Source organism: Ananas comosus, linkage group 9, assembly GCF_001540865.1.
Source record: "Ananas comosus cultivar F153 linkage group 9, ASM154086v1, whole genome shotgun sequence".
Taxonomy (NCBI): Eukaryota; Viridiplantae; Streptophyta; class Magnoliopsida; order Poales; family Bromeliaceae; genus Ananas; species Ananas comosus.
Window position 1 is genome coordinate 2,335,524 of NC_033629.1, and position 11,952 is coordinate 2,347,475.

Genomic DNA, 11,952 nt, shown 5'->3' on the forward strand with positions numbered 1-11,952 from the left:
TACATCTCCCATACATGATTGGTCATTTTCTGAACTATTCACTTATTACTGATCAGTCCTTGAACTTTGTTTTTGTAATTCAAAAGATCGATTTAACAGGAAATGAGCTCAAAAATGTATATTTACACTCTCACTTACGTGTATAATTAATATATACGAAAGACACATAAAATTGATAGACTGGATAAAAAATGAGTTAAAAATATATATTAACACTTCCACTCATGTGCATAATGAATATACAAAAGTTTAGAATTGGCTCTAATATCATATAACCCAGAAGATCAAACTAATAGAAATGGGTTCAGAAATAGTTATTATTACTTTTAAATTGATTGGCCCTGAGCATAAAATATTTTTATCATTTCATCCCCTCAATAGTTTTCCTTCCAAAATTAACAAACTTTTCTTGTTGCATCAGGTGCTCTTCTAGGTGAATATAACTAAGTACTATTGAGGTGTTACTCATCAGTAAGATGCGCAATAAATACATTTTAATTACAAGGACATCATATTTATTGATCAGATTTAATAAATCTTTGTATGAATATCAACATCATAGGTCAGATATAGAACAAAAGCATAAAAAAATCATTCCCGATAATGACCATTGACCAAATTTGACGCACATCTCAAAATTTAAGTCAGAGATTTTAAACCAAAATAAGACAAGATCAAAATGCAAGAATGTAAATAGAGAGCACCAATTTTTAGAAGTAAAAAAAAATAAAACAAATGTCTTTGAAGTAGAGACAAGTCAAAATTTGAGAACTACCTACACTTGAAACTCCTAATTTCTCCACATACCTACCCATGTTTGGAACAAAAGAGGAGTCAAATGCCCATAACAACCAAAACAAAGAGAATTAATGGTGCTTGTTTTCTTTAGATTGTGGAATACAACTTGTTTTTCCTACTTGCACCAAAAACTATGATTGCTACATTTATCTACTACTCTTGTAGACAAATGGGAATGATTAACTTGGACTCTTTTTGTGAAAGTTTAGTGCTTTAAGTGATGACTCCCACTACCCAAAAAAAAAGAAAAAAACAAAAGGGACTAGTTAATTGTTAGGTGTTCCTACCTTGTTGTTGTGGTAGGTGAACATTTTGATGCACCCCTGTTGCCATGTAGATCCCCTATTTTCTCCATCTAAAAGTACCACCCCTAAAAAAAAAAAAAAAAAAAAAGTCCATCTAAAGTAGTTATGCCACCTTTTTTATTTTATGTAGACCTAGGAGAGCATCTAAATTGCTGTTTTATAAATATATTTTTCTTGGAAGTATTAATATAATTATTAGATATTTTCAACTACTTGTGAAGCTTCTCTTTGTGAGGCTTAAAAGTTTATAGCAACTTCTAGCATAAGATGTTTAGACAACTGAACTTTTCCATTCTTATCACTATTTATTAATTTATCAGTGTTTAAAAACTAAATTTTAAGATCTTTTTATGTATAACTTTTATACTACGAATACTGACGTAATATGCTTTTTTTTATAAAGCGCTTTCAATTTTTCCTTTCTCATTGAAAATCCTAAATTCTCGAAAAATGTTTGTATTTGAAGAGCATATTTCCAAATTAGGTCCGAGTATGATAAAAGTCATTTTTCAAGTTGCAGTTCCACCAGAACTGAGGTTCTGGTCTCACCAACTTAGTAAGATTAGTTGGGGAGTACACAAAAAGGAAGTTTAAAAAAAAAAAATGCACAAACCATCTAAAAAAGAATTCAACCAGCAGCAACAAATCTTGCAGTACCCTCCTTGTGATATAATTTTAAGACACGCAACATTTCAAGTAAAAGAAAAGAATTAACAGATACAGGCTTCTCAGAATATTTATGATTCGCGGAGTAATGACAGAAAATGAAAGGCCAAAAAGAGAACAAATGATTCAGAATTATGAACAGTGATACAATTGCCAGAAAGGAAACAATATTTGAAACAGATTATAAGCATGGCAACTGTCGATCAATCGAGAGCTTAAAAAGAGATCAGCATATAAGAACAAGACACAGCTAGTACCATGAACTCTTCAAATTAAAGCTAACAATTTCTAAGAAAACTGCGCATTATCCTTTTCTAATCCGCAGTAATGTCCATAGTCGCCTCCTCATTGCGCAGATCGACCCCACCATCATTTTTCAGAGTCTGCAAACTCCATATTGGGAGTTTCCTCGGCTTCTACTTTAGCAAGAGATTCAAGAAATAGAAAGCCAGAGTTCACACTTGCTGAGCCAGCTAATTCAGAAGCAGCATAATAACAAGCCGATAAAATGAGCTCAAAAATTTCAACTCTGATTCGTGTCGAGTTTTTTTTTTACTGCACGGCTTTCATGATCAAAGCTGCCTCTGGCGGGGTGGCGACGCAGGCCCCCCAGCAACAATGGCAGTGGCTCTGATGGGAGGTTTAATAACTGTGAGTGCGCCGGAAGTTGTAGAGGATTGATAGAAGTGGCTGCCATGCCAGATTTTGTGACAGCTGATTCAGTTCATTATACCCTGTTAGGCGAGTTAAAAACTGGAATCGGCATGCCCGATGGTTGTCAAAAGCAATCTAGCTCATACGCATAAAAGTTGCAAACATTGATTGGCACTGAATTAAAAGATGAAGCTTCTAATGGGAAATATATAAAAGTGAATGTAGCTGATAAAATACCGAGGATGGTAGGCAAACTAGGGGGGGGTACCGGTGCTAGCGGAACAAGTCGTTGCTGAGTTGCCCGCTGACGACAAACATAATGCCATCGGAACAGGCACAAGCTCTAACGGGGTTCTCCTTCGATTATTAAGCAAATTTAATAACTCCACAGCATAAGTTGTTAGCATCCTCGACATTTCGTGTCCACGGTTTTAGTATGTAAATCGAAGACTCCTAATATGTCTCTACAAACAATGCCTAAACATTCAAACACATGGCAGCTACATGTTGTAGTCATCTCAGAAGCGTCGACTTCGGCTGTATAAATTATGTGTTCTCGGGAGTTAGTCGCTTTAAAAGGCGCGAAACTCACCTTCCTCTTCGATTTCTTCCGGTGCAAAAGTAGAACTCTCGATCAGTTCCCGTCGAAATTTCGAAAATATCTCAGATGTCTCCAGATTCGGTAGTAGAGTAAACTGTATCGAAATCGGCTTTCACTTCCTTTTCCAACCAAGTTCTATCCAAAGCTTTTTCGTACTGCAACTTAGTACTCTATTAAGTAATAACAGCAACCAACCGATGAATTTCTCCAAAGTAAATTTACATGAATAACAGCAACCGATCAAATTACAACTTATTGCATTTCAAATAACTAACAGGTACCTCATCACACTATATAACACTTTTTCTCTCTAATTTTTATTACTAAACTAAAATTAGAAGAGATCTAAGAAGTTCAGTACAAAACTTGGCGCGAACCAAAAATATACCCTCTAGACCAAGCCCACCGGGTTAACTATATATGATCTGTATACATATCCTACTATATATATTTTTTTTACTTTTTAAAGTTTGAAATATTATCTTTTTAAAATAAGAAATGGGACAAGAACAGCATCTAATTTCAAAACAATTTTTTACTTGGTGCACCCGGTGAGTCCATGTGGTGCACCCGGTCCACTATATATATATTTTTTAAATTAGTGGGAGTAGTATGCCGCCGTTGTGATCCTTTCAAACCGCTCCTTTCTCACACCCCCACTTCCCGCCCTTCCGAACGCCTCCTTATCAACACCTCCCTTCGCCTTTGCAGTCGCCGCCGCCTCATTGTCCTCCTCCTCCTCTTTGGCCCCGGCCTGCGCCAGCGCCTTGGCGATCCAAGCGTAGCCGAACGCTGCCGCCATCTGCATCGGCGTCGCCCCCTTGGCGGTGCGCGCCCCCACGTCGGCCCCGCGCTTCAGCAGCAGCTCCACCACCTTGGAGTGGCCTGCCTCCACGGCGCAGTGCAGCGCCGTGTACCCCTCCTCGTCCCGCGCCTCGATCTCCGCCCCGCGATCCCGCCAGCTCCCGCGCGACCCTCGCCCGCCCCTTGAACCGCCGCGCGCATCAGCGCCGTCCACCGCCCGTCCCGCCCGTCGACCGCCGCCCCGCCGTCCACCGCCCGCTCCGCGCCTCTCCCTCTCCCCTTCCTCGCCGCCGCCAGAGCCCGTCCCGCAGCCCCAGCACGTCCAGCAGCCTGCCGAGTGCCCCCCTCGCCGCCACCTCCAGCGCGTCCGCCCCGCGCGTCCCGCACCGCCTTCGCCCCCGCCGCGCCCTTCCCGACAAGTATCCGCACCATCGCCTCGTCCCGGCCGCGCCGCCGCGTGCACCGCCGTCCGCCGGCCGCCCGCCCCGCGCCTCCGCCCTCGCCCCGCCGCCCAGGCAGCAGCCGCGCCGCCTCCCTCCGCCCCCGCTCAGCCGCCGCCATCAGCGCCGTCCGCCCGTCCGCCGCCGCCTCGTCCGGCGCCGCCCCCTTCGCCAGCAGCAGCCGCAGCGCGCCCGCGTGCCCGCCCGCCGCCGCCGCGTGCACCGGCCCCGCCGCCGACCCGGCCCCGCGCCGCGGCTGCGCGCCCCGCGCCAGGAGCAGCTCCGCGATCAGCGCCTCCCCCGCCGCGGCCGCCGCCTCGAGCGGCGTCGTCGGCCCGCGGCCCGGGGGCTCGACGTCGGCGCCGAACTCCAGCAGCAGCTGGACCAGGTCCGGCCGCCCCTGCGCGATGGCCGAGTGCAGCAGGCTGACGCCGGACGCGTCGACGGCGTCGGCCGGCCGCCACTCCGGGTCGCTCCGCTCCAGCACGGCGCGGACGGCGTCCATCGACCCGTCGGCGACGAGGCGGGCGAGCACGGCCGAGCCGACGAACACGGCCCTGACGCCGCTGTCGACGAAGACCTGCTTCTTCTTGGCGGCGAACCAGTCGGGGGGGACGGCGTCGACGGCGAGGCCCCTGGCGGCGCCGGGGACGACGACGCTGTGGAGGAGGAAGGAGTCGGGGGAGAAGGGGAGGGAGTCCGGGAGCGGGGAATCGAGGGGGAGGAGGTAGGCGACCTCGACGGCGACGGCGCCGAGCGGGGGGATGACGCCGGACTGCGGGCGGACGGCGAAGCGGGAGCGGTTGAGCGGCTGCAGGCGGAAGGCCACCGGCATCGTGTGCATGACGTTGCGCAGCGTCAGCTCCCCGCTGCACCGCCGCCCCGCCTCCACCCGAATCAACACCTCGTTCGACGGCTCCAGACTTATCAACCTGTCCATCTTCCTCCCCCCTCTCCCCTTTAGCTGCCTGCTATTTTGGTATCCTTAATTTTCCGCTGCTACAAAATTTACAAATTTACCAAAAAAAAAAAAAAGAAGAAGAACTCAACTCATTAAGAGAGAGAGGGGGAGTGTGAGAATTGGGTGGGAGTGAGGAAAGTGGGGGGGATGAGGAGGTTTAAGTGTTTGAATGGGGGAATTTAGATGCGGCCGGCGCACAGAGGAGAGGACGCCACATGTGGGTGTCAAGAACAAGGGGGGGACTTGTTCTATTGCGCGTCTCCACTGCAATTTGATTATTATTCCTTATTATATTTAATATATGTAAAAAATTATCTGTACGCTCCAGTAGATGAAGAACATCATCTAATGGACGAGCATAAATCATACATTCCCAAATTAGATAAAATGGATAGATGTAAATCATACATCTCCAAATAAAGTATACGAATAACATTACTCTATTTACACTAGCGACTGACTCCCACCTATTAAATATATGAAATTTGAAGTGCGCAAGAAGTATTTTTTATTTACTTGACCATTCACTTTAGTTTTTAAATCTTTTATCACGAAAAAGTCATCTCGCAAAATTTGGTACTGTTTAACAGAAGGATTTTTCTTGAAATACTTATTTATTTTTTAAAAAAATTAGTTAGCTAGATTTTTAACATCTGCTAGTTGTTTCAATCAAATTTCAAAAGTTCGACTAACTAAAATGAAAATTTGTAGTCTAATAAGATTTGTTGCTAACATAGAATGAACCATTTGACCAAAGCGAATATTCCCTTGAAAAGACTAATAAAATGTTAGAGATTTAATCACAAAAAGAAAAAACTAATGTTTCTTTTTGAGTTTGAGGTGCGCAAGTAACCAGGGAGAGAATTGGTCTTAGTTTGGTGGCATGTTGTTGCAGATCCTTTTCAATCTTTATAGAAGGGGTTAAATTAGTGGAATAATCAAAGCAAATACGATCATTCGAGTCTCAAATATATCGATTTTTTATTAATTATTAGGGTTTTTCTTGTACCATGATTGGTGAGTTACATTGTAAAAAACCAAGGGAAACACATACAATATGTTGTGGGCCTTTTAACAAAGGCAAAAAAATAAAAAAAAAATGAAGTGCTTGATCTAGACAATCTAGTAAATAAAGAATGACATTGCTCTACACAATCTACATTTTGCTCTTCTCCAGTGCACTTTCTTGTGTCTGCTTGTTGGTTTTAAATTCCATTTCCAGTGAAGGATTCTAGGAGTCCTGTGAGATTTCATTTTCAATCAAAAAAATATATAAAATATTATATGCACACGCTGTATATAAGCATAGTTCTTACATCTCTTCCATCCGAGAGTTCACAAAACTCTTGGATTTTTAGTACTAAAACAGAAAAGTTGATAAAACTAATAAAAAAAAATTAAAAAAATAGACTTCGACTAAGTGGGATGTAAATCTAACACCTAGTATAGGATTGTACAGGTAGTATTGCTCATAAATATTTTACCCACTTATCCTTGTCTAATAGGAGAAACAAATATACTGACCGTCCCCAGCGCAAGTGGTAAAGAACTTGGTGGTTATGACACCTGAGGTTCCAAGTTCGAATCCTAATTGATTCACATTTCCAGCTAAATTTATTTCTAAATAGAATAAACGAAGCAGGTAGCATGCTACCTATCTCTCTAAAAAAAAAACATATACATATATATATATATATAGTTTCATAAATTGTTGAGCACATAGTTGCTTAAGTTGCATGCATGAATAAACCATAATATGATGGATCCAACTCAAGATTTGTTGTTTTTTTTTCCCTTTCCTCCCTTCTATATTTAGGTCTCTTGCATATACATATATAGTACTTTCTTCAAGAAAGAAAATATCACATGCTCCTTTTGAGTTTGAAAGAGGGAAAAAAAAAGGTTAAAAAAAAAAAAAACAGATAATCCTTTTGGGGGAAAGAAAATTTGGTTCTGTGTATTATGGCATTTTACATTTTTCACTTACCATTAAGTTTTTCCATTTTTATTAAGCACAGATGAGTAATCATATACCTTGCTTGCTCAAGTATGTGTGTTTCTGCTTGTGTCCTCTACCAAGAAAAGCAGCTTCTGGATCAGCAGAAAGAACCAAACTCCCATAAATTGCATCCAACTATATTACTGTATACCCAATCTCACTTGATAAGTATTAAAAATTATAACAGCATATCAAAATTTACCAAATTTACCAGTTTGCAACTTGGCTGGCCAAATCCTTGTCTGCAACACAAATGGCCTGAGATGAAATATCCCCTGTCAAAATATGCATAGTTCTGCAAATGGCAGCTAGGAGTAAACATGGTAAATAAAAAATCTTAAAATATCTTCCAAGTCACATATATTTCCAGATATGTTGACATAGAGAGAAAAAAAAAATTCAGCGAATAATAGTGCCGAAAAAAATCTTTCATATGTTAAGGATCTTCTTTTACTGCATTTACCACTTTGATCAATTTAAGATTGATGATTGCACCAAATAAACAGAAAATCATGGTAAGGCTGAAAAAAGAAAAAGAAAAAAAAATTCACCCATCTTGAAATGACCTCAAAATGATCTCAATTTTCCCCCTTGTATTTCACATCACCCCTTAAATTGTACCTATTTACACCTGCAATCAAAATAATTACCTCTATATTTTTTCTGTAGTCATTACTCATTAGTGTTACATCTGACTTATAGAAAGAAATATAACATTAACCTTGTTTTTTTTTCAGTGGTTAGAAACATCAGGATAACCTAGGGTTGTTTTCAGCAGAATATATCCCTGAACCAAAAATAAATTAATATACCAGTGACTGGGGAAAGAAAGAGGATGCATTTCCATATAGCAAATTATTAGAGATATATCAACACAATACAAATAGAAATTTGATTTCTCCTCAAAGCACATGAATTTTCAGCCAAAGAGGTCCATATTTCTCCTACTTAACCTAGTCTACTCTGTAAACTTTACAGTCTACTCTGTAAACTTGATTCTGACCGAAGAAAAAGTCAATAATTATGATTCAAATCCAGTATAAAAAAGCAGTGTGTGCCCTATGCTGTCACTTCTAAAATGTACTTTGCTTCTGTATGTCCCTAGTCCTTAGTCCTTGAAAAGAAGGCACAAGTTCTTCAGAGTGCACCCTAAATGCATGAGAGAATAAATCAAACCACCAAAGTGTTTTGATCTTGTTGGTTACATGGCCAGCTACAATAGCAACCCACCAAGCATATAAAACAATCACCAGGGGAATAAAACCAAGCTTGTGTATAGAGTCACAATCGTAATATAGATACACTTCATGTAAACATAGGAGGAACTACTATCATCATAGAATTGCTCACAGGTAGATCTGTTCACAGTGTGACTATTCCTAAGGCATTTATTATTAGATCGATCTTTTGAATAATATGGTCTCAGAACCAGTTCTAAATGGTTGAACCTACTATGTTTCCAAAAGCTTCTGAGTTCAATTTCTACGCTCACCATTTTTTATGACATATACTCATGTTTATTTTTCTGTGGACTCTTCGATTGCTAACATTAGCTAGGTTTTTAGGAATACAACAAAATAAACAATTACAGTACACGGGAGTAGGACTTGGAGCAAATTTCTAGTGTCTCCTTTGGTAATTTGGCCCAATGGAAGTGGGTATATAAGAAGAACACAGGAATATGCCACAAGATAATGTAATCCAATTGATATATGACCAATGGGTTACCAAAGACACATAAGAGTTAGCTACCAAGGCGCCAAATGTTCTTATTTGAGATAAATTATAGCTGTTTTGGATATCCACCATACCAAGTAACAATGCTCCAAATGGCATGACATGAGTGGTTCATTTTTACCATTTGGCATGTCCTGATTGGGATAACGGAGCAAAACCAGGATAAAAAGAAACCTGTTATTGTCAAATATAACTACCACGTGTTCATTGTTTTTACCTTTGTAAAGTAATAGATATAAGCAATGCTAACAGCTGGTAGACATAAAAGAAGAATTCATCAGAAAGAGATATGATGGTCTTTTCTGTTCTGCAATTTATCTAATTTCAGTGTTCATTATTATGACATTGTAGCAGATGGTGAAATAAGATGAATCTGACTTGGTTAACCACCCTGAGAGGATGATAATCTAGCTGAATTCAAAAGATTGCTATACTATCTTCATACCCAATCAATCGATTCGCTCGTGTTATTTTGACTTGAATAATATTGTGATTACTTGTACCTTCAATTAATTGCTCTTTGGAGTACCTAACAATGTCACTTTGAACACAATTTAGGACTTGGATCATCTTAAGAGCCTGATTAACCCTGATTTAGAATGTAGTCTCATTTGATAAAGTATTGTAGAGTAGCGTCTACTTGAGGTAGCCTTATATTAGGATATCCTTAAAAGATTCTTTTTGCGAGAACTAGAAGCGCCAAGTTGAAGCTACTAATTCTAATGCTTAGAATCAAATCTCTGCATCCCGCTAAGATAGAAGCTTTAGATTTTTCAATGTACGAAATGTTCTATCAAAGAGGCCTTACTTCATACGCTCTACCTAATGCTTATCCTTCATAATCAGAAAGCCGAATTGCCTCTCCAGTTTGAAGTGAATAGCACTATTCCTACCAGAATAAGAATGCTACCAGTTGCTAGAGCTAAACAACAATATCCACAAAAGAGGACAACCAACATGTCCAAACATAAATACACCAAATTTTTACCCTAGATAGCTCAGGCCAATGTATTTTAGGAAGCATCAAATCAAAGCAAAAACATTACATGGATTTGGTGAGAAAACAGATAAAATCAATGCCAACAACTCAAGTGTCTCATGGTTATATTCTTTACATTGATAACGCTGTTGCCATCAGAAACAAGCCTAACAAAGTCAAATAACAGTACCTTAATATCAATTGTAGATTGACCAAGTGATTTGATCAAATCTAAATTAAACCCGATAAAGAGGTCGAGCAGATATAACTAGACAACAGATTTCCTCAGCCTCAAGTGCCTAAATTAAACTGCAGGAAAAAAAAAGGAAGAAGTAAATAAGTTGGGTAGATAGCAGATAGTGTACTTAACAGAATTAGCACCAGAAGAAGAGGATTACCAAAGAGCTTCTCGACAGTCTCCTGCCTCTGACCTGCGTGTTAAAAGCTTATGATTGAAATAAGCAAAGAACCTCCCATAAGCATTCTAGAATTCTCGGACAAAACATGCAATACTGGTCACGTGGTGAGAAAACATCATGCGCTGTGTTGGTTTCGATTTTCAAATAACTTTAACAGTATCGACACACTTGACCAGATTCCTCACGCTGCAAGCGACAGCGAGCTAACCTAATCTTTAAGCAAAGGGTTCGCCAATACAACCACATAAAAGCATCATGAAGACCCTATATTCCTACATCAAGAACACCATATTATTTTCCCAGGTACAAACAAGTATATGCTCGCTTCATCTCAAAGTAAAAGAAATGGCTAGCTCACGAACAATTTAAGGCATCATAAGAGTCCTGTATATTCGCACTAATCAAAGGGTGTAGAACATAGTTGAAGCACTAAAACACCACGTCGACAACACAAAGATGCAACATAGAAAGCAAATGATCCCAAAATTGTTACACAACTTTCAAGCATAAAGTTCCCAACATCTCAACTCATTATAATAGCCACTCCAAAGCTAAATAAAGAACCATCATAACTAACACAATAACAGTAACTGTTTATTATGTTATGTAAGATCATCAGCTTAAGAAAATCACACAGCAGAATAAGAGAAATTCCTACAAAGCGAACAATACGCATTGTACAAACTTCACCAGTCACATCATCAGCTATATAAACAATGCAGATACAAATCACACATAAATTCCTCGGGACAAACAACTGGAATTTTATGTTTTACCTCTCTTTAAAATGTCAGTCGCATAATATATATATATATATATATATATACTGCTCGAGTAATTCAATGAATAATGTACACTAAACCCAATAATACTAGAAATGAAACTTCTATGATGTATAGAAATACTAAATGAATAACATCTATAATGTCGCAAACACTTGAAGCGACGCCAAACCAACAATTTTAGCCGGCGCGTACAAGTCCGATGCAATGCATATATTTTTGCTTTTGATTTTGGTTGCTTGCTGGAAAATATGCAATTCTTTAGCACAATTACGAAATTGCAACCACATAATGTAAAAAAAAATTTGAAATTATTCATAGAAATATATAGGCTGAAGCATTATAAATTTTTAACTACTCCACCAAAAGGATGATTTCATACACAAAATTATGATCGAGTTTGGATAATGTGATTTTTCTCTTCGATTTTCATTTGTTGTGCACTTTGTAGCAGGATATAAGATACGGGGATTAATAATCAAAAATTAGAAATTTCATACCAATTGACAAAATTTATAATTTAATCGATTAAAATTTTATAATATTAAGCGCATCAAATTTGATAAGAGAAGTAGTGGATAAGCCTATTTCGAAACGGCTTAATTAACCCAAAAAAAAAAATGTACAATAAATGGAAAGGGAAAAAAGATATATAAATACAAGCTGTATAAATGCGATTTCGATTCGACGACGACGACATAGGTTAGGGTTTCGAATGTTTTGTGAGGCTTTTTTAGGGTTAGGGTTTTGCACGGGTTGCTTCAATGGGGAGGAGAGGAGGGGATTGGTTCGAGAAACATCTGTGGC

The 11,952-nt window shown here is 39.7% G+C and overlaps 1 protein-coding gene and 1 long non-coding RNA gene across 13 annotated transcripts; both read right to left on the bottom strand.

The window, feature by feature from the left end:
- LOC109715391 (ankyrin repeat domain-containing protein 65-like) lies at nt 3,623–5,293 on the bottom strand. Its single transcript, XM_020240368.1, is given in 3 exon segments — nt 3,623–3,979; nt 3,981–4,016; nt 4,018–5,293. Coding segments are annotated over 3 exon segments (1,584 nt in total). The 5' UTR covers nt 5,209–5,293.
- LOC109715590 lies at nt 6,186–11,952 on the bottom strand. 12 transcript variants are annotated; one of them, XR_002217682.1, is made up of 7 exons: nt 10,343–11,952; nt 10,135–10,253; nt 7,950–8,015; nt 7,795–7,859; nt 7,440–7,486; nt 7,264–7,320; nt 6,186–6,469 (listed from the first exon to the last, which is right to left on the bottom strand). It is a non-coding gene; the product is annotated as an uncharacterized LOC109715590 (long non-coding RNA). The 12 variants fall into 12 exon arrangements; XR_002217685.1 differs by having other exon boundaries at nt 7,264–7,371; XR_002217681.1 differs by having other exon boundaries at nt 7,440–7,523.